The 25553-nt window shown below is 41.6% G+C and overlaps 1 protein-coding gene across 1 annotated transcript in view; it reads left to right on the top strand.

Moving 5' to 3' along the window:
- Nucleotides 1-24803, top strand: part of WDR38 (WD repeat domain 38) — a 110487-nt gene extending 85684 nt beyond the window's left edge. The window contains exons 8-9 of the mRNA XM_069748478.1: nucleotides 24148-24195; nucleotides 24522-24803. Coding sequence (XP_069604579.1) covers nucleotides 24148-24195; nucleotides 24522-24614 — 141 coding nt within the window. The 3' untranslated portion in view covers nucleotides 24615-24803. The remainder of the gene's footprint in view (nucleotides 1-24147; nucleotides 24196-24521) is intronic.
- The last annotated feature ends 750 nt before the right edge of the window (nucleotides 24804-25553 follow it).

The following is a 25553-nucleotide window of genomic DNA, read 5'->3' on the forward strand; positions in this document are numbered from 1 at the left end:
AAGTGTCCAGCATATGGGGAAACCTGCAGGTCATGTGGCAAGAAGAATCATTCCTCTGCTGTCTGCAGGCAAGGAAGAGGCAAACAGTACAGACAGCTCCACACTGTGACACCAGACACTGACAGTGCAGAGGACATTACATGGCTACAAATGCAGTCTACAACAGAGAAAGTCAATGTAGTCGGGCAGTCAGTAGTGAAGGATGCCAAGCAGCTTTATGCAACATTCTTGTTGGATGAGAAGCCCATTAGATTTCAGCTGGATTGTGGAGCAAGCTGCAATGTAATTTCATTTGATCTGCTAAACAAACAGGTTTCTATTGAGCCAACTGACATGGTACTGGTGATGTACAACAAAAGTGTTCTGAAACCAATGGGGACATGTAAGCTAAAAATACGAAACCCATGTAACAGAAAGAGTTATAGAGTTGAATTTACCGTGTTACGGGGTGGTAACCATATACCATTACTGGGAGTAAAAGCAGTTCAGGCAATGGACTTAATAAAAGTACAGTCTCAGAACATTATGTCTGTTGAAGTTGCCCAGGATATACAAAATCCAAAACTAAATGCAGAGCACAACTTGGACATGCAGAAAATAAAGGCAGAGTATGCTGATGTATTTCAAGGTGATGGATGCTTTGAAGGTAAATATAGGCTAGAAATTGACAACACAGTGCAGCCCACCAGATTACCTACAAGAAGAGTGCCTGTAGCTTTAATGCAACCGCTGAAAGTAGAACTGCAAGATCTACAGAGAAGAGGCATGATAGCACCAGTCCATAAGAGCACAGATTGGATCAGCAGTTTGGTCATAGTGCAGAAACCATCGGGCAAGTTAAGAATATGTATTGATCCTAAGCCACTCAACAAGGCGCTGAAGCGAAATCATTACCCAATGCCAACATTAGATGATGTTCTACCAGATTTATCAAAGGCTAAAATATTTTCTGTATGTGATGTAAAAAATGGATTCTGGCATGTGGCCCTGACTGAAGATTCAAGTTTATTGACAACATTTTCTTCACCATTTGGACGCTTTAAATGGCTGAAAATGCCCATGGGACTAAAACCTGCTCCAGAGATATTCCAGCAGAAATTGATGCAGGCTTTGGAAGGACTTACTGGAATGAAGACAATAGCGGATGATATCCTAGTAGTGGGAGAAGGTGAAAATATGGAATCTGCAATCAAGGATCACGATCAGAAGATGATACAATTTTTGGACAGATGCAGAGAAAAAAACATAAAGCTGAATTTGGACAAATTCAAATTGAAAATGACAGTAGTGGCCTATATTGGTCATCGACTGACTTCAACTGGGGTCAAAGTGGATCCTGAAAAGGTGAGAGCAATACAAGATTTGCCTACCCCTACTGATGTTTCTGGAGTACAACGATTTTTGGGCATGGTGAATTATCTCTCAAAATTTTGCAGACATCTGTCAGACATGTGTGAGCCACTGAGACAGCTAACCCACAAAGATGTGCGCTGGGAATGGACAGAAAGCCAGGAGACTGCTTTCCGAGCAGTAAAGAATGCCACTGCAGATACAGCAACCCTAAAGTATTTCGATCCAGATCGAGAAGTGGTGGTACAATGTGATGCTTCGGAAAAAGGCCTTGATGCCACATTAATGCAGAACAAACAGCCAATTACATTTGCAAGCAGAGCCCTTACAACAACAGAGCAGGGATATGCGCAGATTGAGAATGAACTACTGGCTGTGGTATTTGGGATGGAGAAGTTTCACCAGTACACCTATGGTCGCCGGTTAACAGTGCAGTCGGATCACAAACCATTGGAGAGCATTACAAAGAAACCATTACTAAATGCCCCAAAGAGACTACAGCGCATGCTGTTGCGACTTCAGAAATATGATGTTGACATCGGGTACTGTCCAGGAAGAGACTTACTGATTGCAGATACGCTAAGCAGAGCTTACCTTCCTATCACAAATGATGAGGAGGAAGACATTGAAACCATCAATATGTGTAACTACCTTGCAGTGTCAAAAGAAAAGGTCAAGCAAATCCAGACTTTTACAGAGAAGGATAAAAGTCTCCAGAGTTTAAAGACTGTCATCTTGCAGGGCTGGCCAAAATACAAGCAGCATGCTCCGAGGGAAGTCTCACCATTCTTCCACATAAGAGATGAATTGTCAGTGCAGCAGGGAATCAACTTTAAAGGAGACAGGGCTGTTATACCTGAAGTTCTCAGAAGAGGCATATTGAAGACATTGCACTCTTCTCACTTAGGCATGGAAGGATGCCTACGTCGTGCACGAGAATCAGTTTATTGGTCAGGAATGAATGACCACATAAAAAATTACATAGCACAATGTGAAATATGTGCATCCTGCAATGATAAGCAACCAAAGGAGACATTGCAACCTCATGAAATTCCACATAGGCCTTGGTCAAAAATAGGAACTGACTTGTTCACATGGAATGACAAAGAATACCTGATTACAGTGGACTATTTCTCTAACTTCTGGGAGGTTGATTTGGTGCAGGACACAAGGGCGAGAACAGTGATTAAAAAACTCAAGGCCCATTTTGCCAGGTATGGCATTCCAGATATCGTTTTCTCTGACAATGCGGCACAGTTTACGTCGGAAGAATTCAAAACTTTCAGTAAGAAATGGGAATTTGAACACCAGACGTCTTCTCCAAGATATCCTCAGAGTAATGGGAAAGCAGAGTCAGCAGTAAAAACGGCCAAAAGACTCATGCAGAAAGCAAACCAGGCGGGTGCTGATGTATATCTGTCTATACTGGATCATAGAAACACACCCACCCAAGGCCTAGACAGTAGTCCGGCACAGAGGCTCATGAGTAGGCGTACAAAATCACTAGTACCAACTGCGTGTCATCTGTTAGAGCCAAAGCTGCTGGGAAACATCGAAGCTAAATTACAGAAGAATCAAGCTAGGCAAGCTTTCTATTACAATAAATCTGCAAAGGATCTGCCTGAGCTCCAGAGAAATGACAACATTCGGCTGCAGCCAAGCACCACATTTGATAAACACTGGCAAAAAGCAAAGGTTGTCCAGAAACTGGGACCTCGGTCTTACGAAATTCTAACAGACGACGGAAGAAGACTAAGGAGGAATCGAAGATATTTGAGGAAAACGCAAGAAAGAGATGATTCATGGCCTTTTGAACAGTATCCAGACACCCAAGACAACGAGGCAGCAAGTACAAGTCAGGCACCAACAGTGACAGCTGACCATCAGGGTGAGGACTCTGGCCAGAGACAGACAATATTAGAAGAACTACCAAATGTACCAGATGTAGAAAGTGACACATCTTATATTACCAGAGCTGGCAGAATTAGCAAAAAGCCGGCGCACCTCAAAGATTATATCTAACTGGACGTACTAGGTTAATTTCTAACTTTGTCATAGTATACATTAGTTTAGTATCTTTTATTGTTCCTCTAGTTAAAAGGGAAAGGATGTAGTAATATGTTATATGTTCATGTGGCCTCTAGGGGTCTCACTACTTTTATGTGTGTTCTATCTTCTTTGTTTGGAACTTGTTGGATGTTGTTGTACTCGGAATTCATGTAATGGAGGTTGAGACATGATGTGAATAAAGAGCCTGGAGATACTCACAGAGTGTGATTTATAACAGGATTCATCAAACAGAACACAGGAGTCCAGTAGATGGTCCTACTTGTGACTGACAGCTATCTCTGCATGCACAGTCCTAGAGGGACTGTCCACTGGACTCACATGAATAAGAGCACCAGAATTTCAATTAACCCTGCTGTTCTGTTTAGATTTCACATACACTTGTACTGTTCCCGGTCATTTTTGACCGTCCTTATAAAATAATCATTTTTAGCTAATCTAAGTGGTTTTTTTAAACAGTTTTTGCACTATTATATTGCTTGTGAAGATGGTTGTTCAAATACCAGAAAAAAAAAATACAAAGCTTGTTTTATATTTTTTTTATATCCAAAAGGGAACATGGTATTTTTTCGATTTTTGTAAAAATTGATTATTTTTGCAGATAACAAAAAAATCTTGATCTAAATGTTAACTATAAGTAATAATATCAAACATTATGTAGATATACTTTTTTCAAAGGCAAAAAAAAAAAAAAAGCTTTTTTCTCTATAAAATGGCAAAAAACGTTGTTTTTTTATACACTTATACTGTTCCCGGTCATTTTTGACCGGACCTAACAAAGTTGTGATTTGTACCTAATTCAAGTGTTATTTGATTACCTGTTGCATTGTTTTACTGTATGTGAACATGGTTTTCAATAATCAGATGAAAAATTAAATCAAAAACTTTTATTTTTTGAATCAAATAAATTAACATTTTTTGCAATATTTGCTTCATATTGCACATAAAAACTTTTCTTTATTCTAAACTATATACAAACTTTAAAAAAAAAAAAAGGTTTTTTGTCAAAAACAAATGATAAATGCGATCAATGTATTACTTGCATTGATCACATGTATAATTTACATGACGCTTGCACAAGTATTTTGCACATTTGCAACATATAATATTAGATTTATGGTTACTGGACGTTGGACAGAATGAGCATCTTTTTCGCTTGCAGCTGGTTGCGATGGTGGAAGCCGTTTCAGTATCAGTGGTGGTCGAAGCTGTTGGCTCGCCGTCTCCACCATGCTCTCAAATTTGTCGGGCCACTTTTTCTGCACTCTCATTTCTTGGATTTCGTGGCCGTGTTTTTACATATGGATTAGTGAGAGACTTCCCCAATTCCTCAATAAAAAGTCGTCGTTTGTGTAATTTTTTTTCTTGCCATTTGGGGTTTATTTCCCGCCACAATACAAAGGCATTATAGGCAGATACATCGATCAGGTTGTAAAAGAGAATCATAGGCCACCTATTTGTTTTTCTTTTACATGTATACGTGCCTACAAGCTGGTCTAATGTGTCAACAGCACCTTTAGTGGCGTTATAGTGAAGAATCATGTCTGGCTTTCTGTCATCTCTCTCACTTATTTTTGCATCATGGTGCATGGTGCTCATGAGGATAAATTGTTTATTTTTTTTGGGAACGTACGACACTACCGTAGTGTCCTTTGTAAAATAAAACATTGAACTGTGTACGTCTCTCTTATTGAGGATACCCTGTGGAAGTTCAGGTTTATTTTTTCGTACAGTACCCAGCATAGTTATATTGTTTTTTTGTAACATCTGCCCCAATTGGTAGGATGTGAAAAAATTGTCACAGGTAACGTTTCTCCCTTTGAGTCCATGGGTCAAGTCCAAAACTACCCTCATGCCTTGGTTTTTTTCAGGTCTTTCTAGAGGGTTTTTTCCAATATATACTTGAACATTTGCAGCATATGATGTTTTACTGTCACACAGAGTCCAGATTTTTATACCGTATTTTGCTGGTTTACTTGGAATGTATTGCCTGAATGGGCACCTGCCTCTAAATGACACCAGCTGCTCATCAACAGTGACATTTTCTACGGTATTATAACATTTTGGGAGTATCTCGACCCATTTACTCCACAAATCCCTAATTGGGGCAAGTTTATCTGTGCTTCTTCTTTCAGATCTATCCGTTTTGTCATCAAACCGTAGAACTCTGGAAATTTCGTGGAATCTTTCTAAAGACATGGTGGCCCTAAATATATGGCGCCCCGTTTCCGAATTCCACAAACTTTTAGTGGACTCTCCATATGATTTGTATACTCCAGCTAATAGAAGTAACCCGATGTAAGCATTCATAGCCGTCACATCGAAGTTCTTCCATTTATCGCCATAAACCTTTTTTCCCTCAATGTTTGTCATTTGGATAAGTATATTTTGCATGGCTATATTTATGAATAATAGGAATGCCGATTGAATGTCATCAATTCTAGCAATTGCATATCTAGTGGGACCTGGAGTATCTGTGATGACATTTGATGAAGACCTTCTACCAGTCGGAGCAGGAGGCTGCAATTTCCAAACGATATCTTTGTTTTTTGAATTGATTTCTTGCGTCAGACCGGTTGTCGGGGTTTCCACATCAGATTCACCCTCAGAATCCGAGTTCTCGGCAATATCTTCATCCTCACTAATGTTGTCCTCCTCTTCGGAGGTACGTGGTACCGCTCATTACAGTGATGAATATGCACATACGCACAGGGGATGGGAGGTGGGAGGTGACCCCAACCTTTATTTTTAACACAAACAAAAAAAAAACTTGATTTTTCATTCCTTCCCTCCAGCGACCGCTACTGGGGAGAAGGAATGAATGCCGGCTTCAGCACCACACGCAGTGGGGACAGCGCTTACTGTAGCGCTGTCTCTCCTGCGGGTGGTACGTGCACACGGAGGAGAGTGCACACTGTTCTCCGTGTGCACGTGTGCGGGACGTATTATGGTACGTGCTGCCGGAGAAAAGCGGACATGTTTCCGTGTTTTGCACACGGACACACGGTCCGTGAAAACACGGAGACATGTACATAGACCTATACACACGCATGCTCGGCTGAGCTCTCCCATACACATACATGCTCGGTTCTCCCATCATGAGGCAGTGACTGGTGTTATTTGCGAGGGTTGCTATATGTCCCCCAGGAGGTGCTCAGAAGCGTATTAGATCCGCTGGAGTATCTTGTGGTCACAGTAGGACACCTGTGAGTCAAAAGGCAGAATAAAGGTAAGCATGAACCTGGTCAGGTTATGTGGCCAAGGAATTGTTCAGGGAAACCCAGTGTGGGCTTTTATTTTTGAAACGGACTGCAGGAAGGTAGTGGGACTGGTCCGTTTCCTCTGGGCCAGATCTTGCAAGTGGCCCATGGCCACAGATTCCAGTTGAGATGAAGAAAAAAAAAACCCCTGCAAGAAGGGTGTCATGGTTAGGACATGGTTAATGTCCTGTTCTCTCAAGGTTAATTTTGCTGGCCTCCCTTTCGATCTGGGAGGGGTATTTCTACTCACTCCAAACTAGGATTTGCTGTCAGCTATACTTTATGTTCTAGTCTGTGTGCCTGACCCCTGGAGTGTGTGCCCGGTTTGCAATTGTTTTTCGTGCTCTCCATGCATTGCTCTGTTTGTTCTTCTGGATTTATGACCTTTGGCTTCACTTCTGTCGCACCCCCTTGGTACTTTGTGATCTCCTGGCTCCGATCTTAGCTTGTTTGACTACTCGCTTGTGTTTATCTCTTCTCCGCCCCCGACCACCTCCTACTCTGTCACATGGTTTAGGTCCTGGTTGTTACCTGGTTAGTTCCTGGCACGTTGCTCAGCTCCCTTGCTGCTGTGTGCAGCATTTCCCACATCAGTAGTACCCGGGAGCCGTGACAAAGAGTTTGGGTGTGTCAGTTTGGTTTCTGGGGGAATACAGAGCAGTCGGCTCTGCGGAGCTCCATCTGTGTGAAGCGACACAGGCAAACGGAGCCAAAAGACCTGGCACCCTCACTATACACAGCGGTGCAGTCGCCCACATCAACCCTTCACTGTCTATCTTCTGTTTTCCCGGCTGCGAACTGGAGGACACAGTTTCTTTTGTTTGTGAGTTGGACATTAAACCTACGTTTACTTTGAACTTTCCTAAGTCCCTGCCTCACCACTGTACAGTGTGGACATCGCTATGCTACACCATACATATACATGCTCAGTTCTCCCATACATATACATGCTCGGTTCTCCCATACATATACATGCTCGGCTCAGTTCTCTCATACACAATCATGTTTGCTTGATTCTCCCATACACATACAAGCTCGGTTCTCCCATACAAATATATGCTTGGCTTTGTTCTCTCATACATATACATGCTCGGTTCTCCCATACAAATATATGCTTGGCTTTGTTCTCCCATACATATACATACTCGGTTCTCCCATACACATTCATGCTCGGCTCTGTTCTCCCATACATATATATGCTTGGCTCGGTTCTCCTTTACACATACATCCTCGGCTCGGCTCTCCCATATACATGTTCGGCCCTATTCTCTCATCCATACGCATGCTATGTTTGGCTCTCCCATACATGCTCTGCTCAGGTTTCCTATGTAACAGTAGATACAGCCCATGTTTTTTCTAGAGTACAACAGTTTGTTTTTTCCAGTCTCATACTGAACTTTTAGCTACCTTTTAATTAACATTTTAAACTGGGCTAATTTTCTAAAAATCTATAATAATGTCATATCACAATGTGATGCTCTCATTTCTTTAATGACGATTGCAGGCCACAGGCTCCTGGGATTATACCGTTAGAGTGTGGAGTCTCCATAATGATGCATCAGACAGAACTCTGAAAGGACATACAGGAAATATCAACTGTGTATGCTTTTCTGTTTCTGGGATGTTGGTAAGAGAAAATGGCTTGCGAATTTCTAAACTCTGGACCTAATTTATCGGGCAGTGAAGAAATAGTGTTATGCACATGTTTGGTGTGAGCTAGTCTTGAGCTCTCTAGCCAGTCTTACACATTAGATGGAAGAAGGATGCTTGGCCAACTGTCCAGCCGACAGCCTTCTCTGCCTACTCTCCCATACACAGGAGGTCTTGTTTGGCCTCCTGTGTTTTCTATGAGAAATTTGCCAACTGACACAGCAGCCGGTGGTTTATCTCGGGGAGAACAATCGGCAGTCTGAAATCGGACATACACGATCGACATCTCTCCTGACCATCAATCGGCCAGCTCCCCCATACACGTTAGACTGTTGACGGAATACATCGATATCAGCGGGTTCGGCTAATGTTAGTTGAATGTGTATGGTTGCCTTAATGAATTGTCTGTTCTTTATCTGGATGTCCGACTTAGAACATTTATTACCTATCTAAGGGATAGGTTATTATAAGTGATTAATTACTGAAGGTCAACCAGCTGGGATCTCCATAAATCCCAAAAACGGGCTCAAAAAGACACATGTCCATTAAAGGGAATCTGTCACCCCAAAATACTCCTATAAGCTAAAGGTACCGTTACACTAAACGATTTACCAACGATCACGACCAGCGATACGACCTGGCCGTGATCGTTGGTAAGTCGTTGTGTGGTCGCGGGGCAGCTGTCACACAGACAGCTCTCTCCAGCGACCAACGATCTGGGGAACAACTTCGGCATAGTTGAAACTGTCTTCAACGATGTCGAAGTCCCCGGGTAACCAGGGTAAACATCGGGTTACTAAGTGCAGGGCCGCGCTTAGTAACCCGATATTTACCCTGGTTACCATTGTAAAAGTAAAAAAAAAACAGTACATACTCACATTCCGATGCCTGTCACATCCCCCGGCGTCAGCTTCCCTGCACTGTGTAAGTGCCGGCCGTAAAGCAGTGCCGGCCAGCGCTGACACAGTCAGTGCGGGAAGCTAACGCCGGGGGACGTGACAGACGTCAGAATGTGAGTATGTAGTGTTTTTTTTTTTTTTACTTTTACAATGGTAACCAGGGTAAATATCGGGTTATTAAGCGCGTCCCTGCGCTTAGTAACCTGATATTTACCCTGGTTACCAGTGAACACATCGCTGGATCGGCGTCACACACGTCGATTCAGCGATGACAGCGGGTAATCAGTGACCAAAAAAAGGTCCTGATCATTCACAGCGACCAACGATCTCCCAGCAGGGGCCTGATCGTTGGTCGCTGTCACGCATAACGATTTCGTTAACGATATCGTTGCTACGTCACAAAAAGCAACGATATCGTTAACAAAATCGTTATGTGTGAAGGTACCTTTAGGCCACCGGCATGAGGGGCTTATCTACAGCATTCTGTAATGCTGTAGATAAGCCCCTGATGTAACCTGAAAGATAAGAAAAACAAGTTAGTTTATACTCACCCAGGGGGGCGGTCCGGTCCGATGGGCGTCGCGGTCCGGGTCCAGTGCGTCCCATCTTCATGCGATGGCGTCCTCTTCTTTGCTTCCTGCTGCGGCTCCTGTGCAGGTGTACTGATTTGCCCTGTTGAGGGCAGAGCAAAGCACTGCAGTGTGCAGGCGTCGGGAAAGGTTAGAAAAGCCCGTCACCTTCTACAAAAAAAAATCTATGCTATTACTTTAATCCATTGATAGTTCCCACTGTGACCAGCTTCTAAGGTAGACTGCTCCACAGATTAATATTTCTCCTGCTAAAGAAGATTTGTCTCCTCTGGAGATTGACCCTTTTTTTCTCAAGGCGGAGAGAATACCCTCTTGTCTTTTTAGGGTGAAACCACTTTTGACCATACTTCTTTTATGGGCCATTTATGTACTTGTACAAGTTAATCATGTCCTCCATTAGAAGTCACTTCTCAAGACTGAATAAATGTAATTCTTTTAATCTTTCCTCATAATTAAGATCCTCCGTGCCCCTCATCAGTTTTATGGCTCTTCTGGTGTCCATAAATGAATTGCCTATTCCAGTTGAGGTTGCACCAGCGCTTTGTAAAGTAGCAGTATTACGTGTCTGTCCCGCGAATCCATGCCTCTTTTAATATACGACAATATCCTGTTGGCCTTAGAAGCTGCACCCAGATCCTTCTCTACAAGTGACTCTCCTAGTTTTATGATACCGCATATTATTATTTAGCATGAACACAACTTTACATTTCTCCACATTGAACCTCATGTGTCAAGTGGATGCCCAAAAACTCAGTGTATCCAAATCAGCCTCTAGCTTCTGAACATCTTCCATACACTGAACGATACTTCATAGGTTGTAGTCATCTGCAAAAATAGAAACATGATTAATGCCGTCTTTTATATAATCAATAAATAAGTTAAAGACAGCAGACCCAGAGCTAAGCCTTGGTTTACACAATTTCTTGGGTATTTAATTTTTTGTTCAGGCTTCTGGATCATGGGACAAAACAATAAGAGTTTGGAACCCAAGTAGAGGAGCCTTGATCTTTCTCCTGAAAGGTCACGTGGACTGGTTAAGAACCTTGTCTTTCTCCCGTGACGGTATACTTTTGGCTTCTACAGGACATGACAAGACGGTAAGAGCTATGACATCTGGATAACGATACCTATTGCTAATTAATGCAGTTGTACAGTTAAATGATTGTCGATAGGCTAAAATACAATTTTATTATATTATTTTGCCTACATAGTCAGCAAATCCCTTGTAGCCAAATCGGTTGCTATGTTCTCTCTATGTCAACTCTGAGTGTCCTAGATTCCTACAAGAAACCATCTACTGATAGAAAGACAATCCACTGAAACATAAATAAATATCTCCAAGGGGCAAATTGCCACATTGATAGACTACTTTATAAATCTCTCAAGACACTCCGAATACCATAAATCCTACACGAAACCACAAAAGGAGTATATGTCCCACTCAGGTGAACATTTTAAGGTACTTTATTAATAAATACACAATGTATAAAATGACAAATAAATACAGAACAGACATGAAAAAAGCTCAAACAGCAACTCATGTGAAGAAAGAGCAACACAACTAAAATACCGGACTGAGAAGGTAAGCGTATTTAGCAGGCATATAGTCCAAATTGACCAATATCCGTTACAGCACGTAACACCCCATAATAGGGCTGGACACTAATAAGAGCATCATAGCCTCTATGCATAGATATCGGTGAACTGTTCCCCACCTACTGATATTCTATCAAGCGTAGTGCAAGAGGGAAATATAAATGGACCCCTATCAAAGGACGCTCATCTTACCCATAATATAAACCGTCAGTGTGCGCTCCACAGCAGCCCCAACGCGCGTTTCGCGTGGGCTTCTTCCGGGGGCTGTATGTGTGTCTCATTCCCATATGCTTATATATCCCTCCCGCAGCTGTTCCCACTGCTAATCATCCATGCCCAGCACCTGCGCACTAGGGTATGTTACACGACCTCACGGCCGTAAAGCGATATTCGCGCATGCGTGTTGAGGTACCACCAGCAACTTAGGTAAGCGGCGCAGTGTTAATATACCGCTGCCTAACCGCAACTATTCCCACTGCTCATCCCCAGCGCCTGCGCACTGAGAGGATAGCAGTAAAGCGATATTCGCGCGTGCGCATAACGGCACCAAGAAGCTCCTTAGGCAGCGGCACCATGTAAGTATATCACTGCCTGACACATATCACAGCATCCTACGGCGCATGTGCGTCGTGCAACGCACCCTCCAAGATGTATCACCGCGGACCGCACACATGACAGGATGGGCGAGGGGAAATCCCCATGACGTCATATCGCCCACCTGACATTATGGAGGCCCACAGGGATGGATCAGGATGCATCAACAGCGGACATGCGCACATGCTGAAGGGTAAATATAATAGGATGAATATGCAGGGAGAAGGGAAAACAAGAAAGAGCAACCAATTAAAAATAATTTCCTTCAACCAATTAGAAAGAAGAGGGAGGAGAAAAGAAAGGGAGAATGGAGGAACCCTATATAATAAAATATCGTGATAATATTAGAATATAGTATATGAAACAGGGAAAAACAACATTTCATGCTTTTCAATACATTAAAAGTGACTAGTGCAAAAAGTGGCTAGTATCTAGGATATATTTATACAATAACAATATCTATATAACTCCCCTCAGCAAAAAGCATGAATACAATAGTGACAAGTATAATAAAAATCATTATTTAAGAGTTCCAATTCATTTACTTCATCCAAAACCCATTCGTGAATGTCCCGCAGATCCAATGTGGCAGAGATTCCAAATTCTCCATGGACCATTTCTCCAACCATCTCTCCAAAACAGGAAAAGCTGCGCAGAAGAACCTCTGCATACGGGAAGTCGACCACAGAATGGTAAGAAATGATGACACAAATAACTACATAAAATGACAAAAGACACACATAATTAAAAACCAAAACCAAGGAACAGACCTACCTAGAAGGCCACAAACACAGGAACAGTTATTACAGTATTTATACACTACTCCTTCAGAGAAATGCCGAAAAGCTAAGTTGTTCATTAAGGCCCCTTGGGACCATAGTGCCCAATGTTGTAATCCACCAGCATTCTAATTGGGCAAGCGTCCTCTTCAAATCACCACCTCTAATCCCACACCTCACTCGGTCAATCCCAATCACTTGAAGATCTTTTGGATTGCATCCATGACATGATTTAAAGTGGCGTGGGATCGTTTTTAGAGTGGTGTAATCCTCAATCCCCGCGGCTGCCTGGATATCCCTGACATGCTCACGGGTACGTACCCGGATCTCACGTGATGTTAGTCCAACATAATTTAAGTTACAGGTACATCTGGCCAAATATATCACAAATGTAGTACCATCCGCCCATCCTGTCATGTGTGCGGTCCGCGGTGATGCATCTTGGAGGGTGCGTTGCACGGCGTACATGCGCCGTAGGATGCTGTGATATGTGTCAGGCAGTGATATACTTACATGGTGCCGCTGCCTAAGGAGCTTCTTGGTGCCGTTATGCGCACGCGCGAATATCGCTTTACTGCTATCCTCTCAGTGCGCAGGCGCTGGGGATGAGCAGTGGGAATAGTTGCGGTTAGGCAGCGGTATATTAACACTGCGCCGCTTACCTTAGTTGCTGGTGGTACCTCAACACGCATGCGCGAATATCGCTTTACGGCCATGAGGTCGTGTAACATACCCTAGTGCGCAGGCGCTGGGCATGGATGATTAGCAGTTGGAACAGCTGCGGGAGGGATATATATAAGCATATGGGAATGACACACACATACAGCCCCCGGAAGAAGCCCACGCGAAACGCGCGTTGGGGCTGCTGTGGAGCGCACACTGACGGATTATATTATGGGTAAGATGAGCGTCCTTTGATAGGGGTCCATTTATATTTCCCTCTTGCACTACGCTTGATAGAATATCAGTAGGTGGGGAACAGTTCACCGATATCTATGCATAGAGGTTATGATGCTCTTATTAGTGTCCAGCCCTGTTATGGGGTGTTACATGCTGTAACGAATATTGGTCAATTTGGACTATATGCCTGCTAGGTACGCTTACCTTCTCAGTCCGGTATTTTAGTTGTGTTGCTCTTTCTTCACATAAGTTGCTGTTTGAGCTTTTTTTCATGTCTGTTCTGTATTTATTTGTCATTTTATACATTGTGTATTTATTAATAAAGTACCTTAAAATGTTCACCTGAGTGGGACATATACTCCTTTTGTGGTTTCGTGTAGGATTTAAGAAACCATCTACGTATTATGTAGGTCCATATCTAAGCGTGATGTCCGCTAAATCCTGTGGTATCCGGCACAAAGACAATAGTGCCAGTTCCTTGAAAGGGATCTGTGGACACCATGGAATAGAGAAGCTGAGCAGAATGATATATATAGTAGGTTTGTTCAAAAAGATTCAGTCAAACTTGTATTTTATTTCTCGAAATCCCTGGTGATGTTTTGTATGTACAGGATGTAGCAATATGTTATATGTTCATGTGGCCTCTAGGGGTCTCACTACTTTTATGTGTGTTCGATCTTCTTTGTTTGGAACTTGTTGGATGTTGTTGTACTCGGAATTCATGTAATGGAGGTTGAGACATGATGTGAATAAAGAGCCTGGAGATACTCACAGAGTGTGATTTATGACAGGATTCATCAAACAGAACATCGTGGCAGCCGGGCACAGAACCTGCAAATTCTTAGAGCTTATATGAGGCTGGAACTGCACAGATCACTGCAACTGTAAGTACAGATTCCCTGACAGTACAGAAAAATGGAGACTGGTCTGAAGCCCCCTCAGAGACTGGATGTCACTTCATGTAATCTGTCCCAGACTTGGAGACATTGGAAGGAAGAGTTTACACTGTATGTGGATCTGACTGTGGGCCCCACTGATGACAAACGGAAAGTAAAGCTGTTTTATTACCTAATTGGGGAAAATGGCAGAGAATTAGCCCACACCTTGCTCCCAGACACAGACAACCTCCTCCTAGCAGACATTGTGCAGGCATTTGATAAACACTGTGACCCAAAGAAGAATGAGACAGTGGAAAGATATAAGTTTTTCACAAGACATCAGGAGGATGGTGAAAATGTGGACAGATATCTGACAGAGCTGAGGAGACTTGCAGAAACATGTGGCTTTGGAGAGATCAGGGACAGTCTAATCAAGGACAGAATGGTGTGTGGCATAAAGGACAGTCATCTCAAAGAAAGATTACTGAGAGAGGAAGGCATGACTTTAGAGAAATGTATGCAAATCTGCAGGGCTGCTGAGCTCACAAAGCACAGCCTGAAGATGATGGCAGGCACCAGTGAGAATGATGATGACAAGGTACATGCAGTATCTATGAAAGGAAAGACAGGACCAGACTACCCTATAAACACTGTCCACTGCAAGTATTGTGGGAAAAGACATGAGAGAGACAAAACCAAGTGTCCAGCATATGGGGAAACCTGCAGGTCATGTGGCAAGAAGAATCATTCCTCTGCTGTCTGCAGGCAAGGAAGAGGCAAACAGTACAGACAGCTCCACACTGTGACACCAGACACTGACAGTGCAGAGGACATTACATGGCTACAAATGCAGTCTACAACAGAGAAAGTCAATGTAGTCGGGCAGTCAGTAGTGAAGGATGCCAAGCAGCTTTATGCAACATTCTTGTTGGATGAGAAGCCCATTAGATTTCAGCTGGATTGTGGAGCAAGCTGCAATGTAATTTCATTTGATCTGCTAAACAAACAGGTTTCTATTGAGCCAACTGACATGGTACTGGTGATGTACAACAAAAGTGTTCTGAAACCAATGGGGACATGTAAGCTAAAAATACGAAACCCATGTAACAGAAAGAGTTATAGAGTTGAATTTACCGTGTTACGGGGTGGTAACCATATACCATTACTGGGAGTAAAAGCAGTTCAGGCAATGGACTTAATAAAAGTACAGTCTCAGAACATTATGTCTGTTGAAGTTGCCCAGGATATACAAAATCCAAAACTAAATGCAGAGCACAACTTGGACATGCAGAAAATAAAGGCAGAGTATGCTGATGTATTTCAAGGTGATGGATGCTTTGAAGGTAAATATAGGCTAGAAATTGACAACACAGTGCAGCCCACCAGATTACCTACAAGAAGAGTGCCTGTAGCTTTAATGCAACCGCTGAAAGTAGAACTGCAAGATCTACAGAGAAGAGGCATGATAGCACCAGTCCATAAGAGCACAGATTGGATCAGCAGTTTGGTCATAGTGCAGAAACCATCGGGCAAGTTAAGAATATGTATTGATCCTAAGCCACTCAACAAGGCGCTGAAGCGAAATCATTACCCAATGCCAACATTAGATGATGTTCTACCAGATTTATCAAAGGCTAAAATATTTTCTGTATGTGATGTAAAAAATGGATTCTGGCATGTGGCCCTGACTGAAGATTCAAGTTTATTGACAACATTTTCTTCACCATTTGGACGCTTTAAATGGCTGAAAATGCCCATGGGACTAAAACCTGCTCCAGAGATATTCCAGCAGAAATTGATGCAGGCTTTGGAAGGACTTACTGGAATGAAGACAATAGCGGATGATATCCTAGTAGTGGGAGAAGGTGAAAATATGGAATCTGCAATCAAGGATCACGATCAGAAGATGATACAATTTTTGGACAGATGCAGAGAAAAAAACATAAAGCTGAATTTGGACAAATTCAAATTGAAAATGACAGTAGTGGCCTATATTGGTCATCGACTGACTTCAACTGGGGTCAAAGTGGATCCTGAAAAGGTGAGAGCAATACAAGATTTGCCTACCCCTACTGATGTTTCTGGAGTACAACGATTTTTGGGCATGGTGAATTATCTCTCAAAATTTTGCAGACATCTGTCAGACATGTGTGAGCCACTGAGACAGCTAACCCACAAAGATGTGCGCTGGGAATGGACAGAAAGCCAGGAGACTGCTTTCCGAGCAGTAAAGAATGCCACTGCAGATACAGCAACCCTAAAGTATTTCGATCCAGATCGAGAAGTGGTGGTACAATGTGATGCTTCGGAAAAAGGCCTTGATGCCACATTAATGCAGAACAAACAGCCAATTACATTTGCAAGCAGAGCCCTTACAACAACAGAGCAGGGATATGCGCAGATTGAGAATGAACTACTGGCTGTGGTATTTGGGATGGAGAAGTTTCACCAGTACACCTATGGTCGCCGGTTAACAGTGCAGTCGGATCACAAACCATTGGAGAGCATTACAAAGAAACCATTACTAAATGCCCCAAAGAGACTACAGCGCATGCTGTTGCGACTTCAGAAATATGATGTTGACATCGGGTACTGTCCAGGAAGAGACTTACTGATTGCAGATACGCTAAGCAGAGCTTACCTTCCTATCACAAATGATGAGGAGGAAGACATTGAAACCATCAATATGTGTAACTACCTTGCAGTGTCAAAAGAAAAGGTCAAGCAAATCCAGACTTTTACAGAGAAGGATAAAAGTCTCCAGAGTTTAAAGACTGTCATCTTGCAGGGCTGGCCAAAATACAAGCAGCATGCTCCGAGGGAAGTCTCACCATTCTTCCACATAAGAGATGAATTGTCAGTGCAGCAGGGAATCAACTTTAAAGGAGACAGGGCTGTTATACCTGAAGTTCTCAGAAGAGGCATATTGAAGACATTGCACTCTTCTCACTTAGGCATGGAAGGATGCCTACGTCGTGCACGAGAATCAGTTTATTGGTCAGGAATGAATGACCACATAAAAAATTACATAGCACAATGTGAAATATGTGCATCCTGCAATGATAAGCAACCAAAGGAGACATTGCAACCTCATGAAATTCCACATAGGCCTTGGTCAAAAATAGGAACTGACTTGTTCACATGGAATGACAAAGAATACCTGATTACAGTGGACTATTTCTCTAACTTCTGGGAGGTTGATTTGGTGCAGGACACAAGGGCGAGAACAGTGATTAAAAAACTCAAGGCCCATTTTGCCAGGTATGGCATTCCAGATATCGTTTTCTCTGACAATGCGGCACAGTTTACGTCGGAAGAATTCAAAACTTTCAGTAAGAAATGGGAATTTGAACACCAGACGTCTTCTCCAAGATATCCTCAGAGTAATGGGAAAGCAGAGTCAGCAGTAAAAACGGCCAAAAGACTCATGCAGAAAGCAAACCAGGCGGGTGCTGATGTATATCTGTCTATACTGGATCATAGAAACACACCCACCCAAGGCCTAGACAGTAGTCCGGCACAGAGGCTCATGAGTAGGCGTACAAAATCACTAGTACCAACTGCGTGTCATCTGTTAGAGCCAAAGCTGCTGGGAAACATCGAAGCTAAATTACAGAAGAATCAAGCTAGGCAAGCTTTCTATTACAATAAATCTGCAAAGGATCTGCCTGAGCTCCAGAGAAATGACAACATTCGGCTGCAGCCAAGCACCACATTTGATAAACACTGGCAAAAAGCAAAGGTTGTCCAGAAACTGGGACCTCGGTCTTACGAAATTCTAACAGACGACGGAAGAAGACTAAGGAGGAATCGAAGATATTTGAGGAAAACGCAAGAAAGAGATGATTCATGGCCTTTTGAACAGTATCCAGACACCCAAGACAACGAGGCAGCAAGTACAAGTCAGGCACCAACAGTGACAGCTGACCATCAGGGTGAGGACTCTGGCCAGAGACAGACAATATTAGAAGAACTACCAAATGTACCAGATGTAGAAAGTGACACATCTTATATTACCAGAGCTGGCAGAATTAGCAAAAAGCCGGCGCACCTCAAAGATTATATCTAACTGGACGTACTAGGTTAATTTCTAACTTTGTCATAGTATACATTAGTTTAGTATCTTTTATTGTTCCTCTAGTTAAAAGGGAAAGGATGTAGTAATATGTTATATGTTCATGTGGCCTCTAGGGGTCTCACTACTTTTATGTGTGTTCTATCTTCTTTGTTTGGAACTTGTTGGATGTTGTTGTACTCGGAATTCATGTAATGGAGGTTGAGACATGATGTGAATAAAGAGCCTGGAGATACTCACAGAGTGTGATTTATAACAGGATTCATCAAACAGAACACAGGAGTCCAGTAGATGGTCCTACTTGTGACTGACAGCTATCTCTGCATGCACAGTCCTAGAGGGACTGTCCACTGGACTCACATGAATAAGAGCACCAGAATTTCAATTAACCCTGCTGTTCTGTTTAGATTTCACATACACTTGTACTGTTCCCGGTCATTTTTGACCGTCCTTATAAAATAATCATTTTTAGCTAATCTAAGTGGTTTTTTTAAACAGTTTTTGCACTATTATATTGCTTGTGAAGATGGTTGTTCAAATACCAGAAAAAAAAAATACAAAGCTTGTTTTATATTTTTTTTATATCCAAAAGGGAACATGGTATTTTTTCGATTTTTGTAAAAATTGATTATTTTTGCAGATAACAAAAAAATCTTGATCTAAATGTTAACTATAAGTAATAATATCAAACATTATGTAGATATACTTTTTTCAAAGGCAAAAAAAAAAAAAAAGCTTTTTTCTCTATAAAATGGCAAAAAACGTTGTTTTTTTATACACTTATACTGTTCCCGGTCATTTTTGACCGGACCTAACAAAGTTGTGATTTGTACCTAATTCAAGTGTTATTTGATTACCTGTTGCATTGTTTTACTGTATGTGAACATGGTTTTCAATAATCAGATGAAAAATTAAATCAAAAACTTTTATTTTTTGAATCAAATAAATTAACATTTTTTGCAATATTTGCTTCATATTGCACATAAAAACTTTTCTTTATTCTAAACTATATACAAACTTTAAAAAAAAAAAAAGGTTTTTTGTCAAAAACAAATGATAAATGCGATCAATGTATTACTTGCATTGATCACATGTATAATTTACATGACGCTTGCACAAGTATTTTGCACATTTGCAACATATAATATTAGATTTATGGTTACTGGACGTTGGACAGAATGAGCATCTTTTTCGCTTGCAGCTGGTTGCGATGGTGGAAGCCGTTTCAGTATCAGTGGTGGTCGAAGCTGTTGGCTCGCCGTCTCCACCATGCTCTCAAATTTGTCGGGCCACTTTTTCTGCACTCTCATTTCTTGGATTTCGTGGCCGTGTTTTTACATATGGATTAGTGAGAGACTTCCCCAATTCCTCAATAAAAAGTCGTCGTTTGTGTAATTTTTTTTCTTGCCATTTGGGGTTTATTTCCCGCCACAATACAAAGGCATTATAGGCAGATACATCGATCAGGTTGTAAAAGAGAATCATAGGCCACCTATTTGTTTTTCTTTTACATGTATACGTGCCTACAAGCTGGTCTAATGTGTCAACAGCACCTTTAGTGGCGTTATAGTGAAGAATCATGTCTGGCTTTCTGTCATCTCTCTCACTTATTTTTGCATCATGGTGCATGGTGCTCATGAGGATAAATTGTTTATTTTTTTTGGGAACGTACGACACTACCGTAGTGTCCTTTGTAAAATAAAACATTGAACTGTGTACGTCTCTCTTATTGAGGATACCCTGTGGAAGTTCAGGTTTATTTTTTCGTACAGTACCCAGCATAGTTATATTGTTTTTTTGTAACATCTGCCCCAATTGGTAGGATGTGAAAAAATTGTCACAGGTAACGTTTCTCCCTTTGAGTCCATGGGTCAAGTCCAAAACTACCCTCATGCCTTGGTTTTTTTCAGGTCTTTCTAGAGGGTTTTTTCCAATATATACTTGAACATTTGCAGCATATGATGTTTTACTGTCACACAGAGTCCAGATTTTTATACCGTATTTTGCTGGTTTACTTGGAATGTATTGCCTGAATGGGCACCTGCCTCTAAATGACACCAGCTGCTCATCAACAGTGACATTTTCTACGGTATTATAACATTTTGGGAGTATCTCGACCCATTTACTCCACAAATCCCTAATTGGGGCAAGTTTATCTGTGCTTCTTCTTTCAGATCTATCCGTTTTGTCATCAAACCGTAGAACTCTGGAAATTTCGTGGAATCTTTCTAAAGACATGGTGGCCCTAAATATATGGCGCCCCGTTTCCGAATTCCACAAACTTTTAGTGGACTCTCCATATGATTTGTATACTCCAGCTAATAGAAGTAACCCGATGTAAGCATTCATAGCCGTCACATCGAAGTTCTTCCATTTATCGCCATAAACCTTTTTTCCCTCAATGTTTGTCATTTGGATAAGTATATTTTGCATGGCTATATTTATGAATAATAGGAATGCCGATTGAATGTCATCAATTCTAGCAATTGCATATCTAGTGGGACCTGGAGTATCTGTGATGACATTTGATGAAGACCTTCTACCAGTCGGAGCAGGAGGCTGCAATTTCCAAACGATATCTTTGTTTTTTGAATTGATTTCTTGCGTCAGACCGGTTGTCGGGGTTTCCACATCAGATTCACCCTCAGAATCCGAGTTCTCGGCAATATCTTCATCCTCACTAATGTTGTCCTCCTCTTCGGAGACATTTTCAGGTGGGACATCCTCGTCTGTATCGGAGTCGTTTATAAACTCCTCCAATTCAGCTTGGGTGAAGTGTCTTCTTCTCATGCTGTAAGGCATCACTGTTGAATGAAAAAATAAAATATATCCATAAACAATGAATGAAAAAAAAATCAAAACAATTTCGCAACAATACACACAATAACGTCCCGTCACACATTGAGATATGCCCTGTGATTATGGTGCTGGAGCGTCGCAAACAAAAATGAGGCATGCACTCATTCTATCACAGCAGTGAGAATATGTACTCATAAGCAGACATTGAGTCTACACAACCCTAATGCTAACCCCCTATCATCCATTCTATCACAGCAGTGAGAATATGTACTCATAAGCAGACATTGAGTCTACACAACCATAATGCTAACCCCCTATCATCCATTTTATCACAGCAGTGAGAATATTGAATAATTTTAGAATAAAAGAATAATTTATCTGTAACATACCTGTAAAAATGGGACTTCAGAGCTCTGACGTCTGAACCTCTGCTCACTCTGTGTTGTCTCCAGCTGAACTGAAACTCTACACTGCTATGTTATCTGTCTACAGATAAGATCAGAGCAGACACCACCCTGCAGCAGGAAAAAGCTCACAGTACGACACTTTAGGTGAATTCTGCTTAGGACAGCATTGCACAGTGTAATACTGTACAACCAGCAAACACATGGAAAATCAGAAAATCATGATTTACAATATGAAATGTTGACAACTGAATGGAACTAGATCTATATGAACAGCAGGGTAAATAAAAACCAGTGAAATAAATTGCGCATAGCTATACTGGAAGCGAATCCGTCGGCTGTATCGCAACTTGAAAATGTTGGTATGTGTAAATCTGTTCTGACCAAAAGTAGTCAGATACATTGATAAATAGTAGTAGATGCAATATATAGTTCAAAATGAGGTGATAGCACCTTTATTTTTGTCAAAAATTGTCTGGAGAGCTGAATAAAGGCCTATCGGTCATTTTTGACCGAACAGTACAAGTGTAAAAAAAATTGTACCAAATAAAGTAAACAAAAATTAAAAAAAAAAAAATTCCCACAGAGAGTACCCCCCTAATGACGAAAAGTCAGGGAGCCTCAAGTCTCAGAATCACACGCTGAATTTTTATAACATTATAGAATTTCAAAAACGGTCATTTTTGACCTAACAGAACAGCAGGGTTAAAACAATGGACGTTTTGTTGAAAGTTTTCCCAGAAAAATGTATATCAATCTGATCGGCTCCTCCTGTTCTATATGTCATCATTCCTGCAGATCAGATACCACTTTCAACATGACAGATTCCCTTTAAAGGGAACCTGTCACCTGAATTTGGCGGGACTGGTTTTGGGTCATATGGGCGGAGTTTTCTGGTGTTTGATTCACCCTTTCCTTACCCACTGGCTGCATGCTGGCTGCAATATTGGATTGAAGTTCATTCTCTGTCCTCCGTAGTACACGCCTGCACAAGGCAAGATTGTTTTGCGCAGGCGTGTACTATGGAGGACAGAGAATGAACTTCAATCCAATATTGCACCCAGCATGCAGCCAGCAGGTAAGGAAAGGGTGAATCAAACACCAGAAAACTCCGCCCATATGACCCAAAACCAGTCCCGCCAAATTCAGGTGACAGAGTCCCTTTAAGTCCTGTAAGCTGCAAGGTGCGGCCACCATGTGTTGGACGTCCCAAAGATGCTTGATGGGATTGAATCAGGAAAATTTATAGGCCAAGTCAACTCCTTGAACTTTCTGAACTATTACTCAGAAATGTTTGCAGTATTGCAGGGGCATTATCCTTCCAAAAGCGGCCACTGTCATAAGGTAATACTGTGCCATAGAGGGGTGTACATAATCTGTAGTATGTGTAGATAAATAGTACCTGTCACGACCACAAGAATAGCAGGACCCAAGATTTCCCTGCTGAACATTGCCCAGACCATCACACCGTCTCAACTGGCTTCTCATTTTCCTGTAGTACATCCTGGTGCCATCTTTCCTAGCCGTCCACTTGTTGCAAAAGAAAAAGTGATCCAACAGACCTTCTATTGCTCCAGCGTCCAGTTCCGATTCTCCATTATAAATGGTGATCTGACCAATCTACAAAGCACAGTGTGGTCTAGCACCTTCTTATCATAAGCAGCCCCAATTTGGGCTTCAGGGGCCCTTCAGTTGGATCTTTCAGGTCTGGCCTTCCCACATGTATCAATGACCTTGTTGCAGGTTCATTGGTGGTCTTTCCTTGGACCAGCTTTGGTAGGTACTAACCAGAACAAACTGGGAATACGAATTAATTGGCCACTGAATTGATTTTTTTTTCGAAATGGCCTCAAACCTTTTCCAGAAAAAAATAAACAAAAATGACTCAAACATCCTTTATATGATTTTATATGATTTTTTTTTAAAATACAGAGTTTGTGCATCAGAGTTCCCTATCTAACATTAGCTGCCTCAATGATCAACCGATTGCCCTAGGTATGGCCTTTGCAACCCCTGGGTATTGCCCATGCAACCCCTGGGTATTGCCCATGCAACCCATGGGTATATCCATTTGCAACCCCTGGGTATGGCCCCTGTAACCTATGGGGTTGATAAAAAAAGAAAAACCCTGGATATGGCCTTTGTAACCTCTGACTTTTTTTGTTATATATGAATGGGAGTCTTCTTAAACTTCTATGGAGTCTCGTTTATGATGGCCCCTTTAACAATTATATGGCTATGAAGCAACAAAACAGCAGAAATAGAGATTTTATTATGTAATTACTACTGTTCATTTCCATTTGCAGGTAAGACTATGGGACTGCGAAAAAGGAAAATGTATAAAAGTTGTCAAGGTAAGAGGTAAATCAGTGTTCACTTACTTTTAGGAGCATGAAGTAACGCAGATCCAATTGTTCTTCTACCAAAAAGGAACATTTTTTTATCAGATACTTTTTCTTTCAGAATTTTTGGTAGTTTTTTTTCCCAACATTATTTACGTACTGCTTACAATGGAAAAAAAATGTAAAAAATCTAAAGGGATAAATGTTACTATTCCATGCCGCTTCAATGCTGACACTTTCCTGGTTCCCCACTGGTCTCCATGGTATGGAGATATATTTTGTTGTCATTTAGTATGTATAATATAATATTCTGAGTATCTCGCCTCTCTCTATCGCAGGGCATGCTAGAGATGACACACGTCTGCATTTTTACACCGGAAGGAACCCTAATGCTGGCTGGTGCTATGGGCTTCTACCAGTCACAGCCGTAACATCTTTCTTATACAGCTCCACCAGCGTCTTGGAGAATACAGACTTTCCAGGAACAAAAAGAAACTTCCAGTATTGACATAATGAAAAACGCTGTATTGCCAAACAAGTTGTAAAATAGGCTCTTATTACCGCGTGTCACCTCCATTGCTGCAATAACATGAGCCTTTCTGCCTTTAATAAAGATTGTTATATGGGAAAAAAAGCATTTCTAAAAAAATACATCAAATGCAAAAACTTTAAACAATAGGTCATTTTCTGAAGATAACTTCCCCGTGCCAAGTTATTTCATTTTTAGAAGGATTAAAACATTATGGCCTACACATGTTATAAAGGGGGTCCCTGGTTCACGAGCACCGCCCTATTCACCAAAGTGGAGAGACGCTTCTTTTCATTAAATAAGGAAGGTCTCTGAGCAGTCTTATGTTCTACTTAAGGTAATGTTAGGGACATCTCATGAAGTGGGCAACATTTGGGAAACATTGATGATCTACCGTATTTTTATTACTCAACAGCTTCTAAACACTGGTGATTGACCTCCACTGGTGCCTCTAGAGAAGTCATTTTCTTTTATTCTAAGTGAAAAATCATTTGCAGCTTTTTTTTAGCATTTTCAATAATAACTTGTCACATTAAAGGAAACCTGTCAGAGTTTGATGGGCTCTAGTGTAAAATTGGGACCTGAGTGGGTCACCACCTGCATGTTAGTCAGATAAATGGGCTATTGTAGCGTTCTAGATCCTATAAAAACATACATGTTCACAACCCCCCTCATTGTAATAATGTCTCAAATCCTGGCCCATTCCTGAAATTGTGACCCCCTCCCTGAATAATGTCTCCATTCTGGCTCTTAGTATTGTCCCATATTCTGACCCCTTCCTGGGTGATGTCCACCATTTTGTCCCCTGTCGTGGCCCTCATTCTGTAATTATGTCCCCCAT

This window comes from Ranitomeya imitator, chromosome 2 (assembly GCF_032444005.1).
Source record: "Ranitomeya imitator isolate aRanImi1 chromosome 2, aRanImi1.pri, whole genome shotgun sequence".
Classification (NCBI taxonomy): domain Eukaryota; kingdom Metazoa; phylum Chordata; class Amphibia; order Anura; family Dendrobatidae; genus Ranitomeya; species Ranitomeya imitator.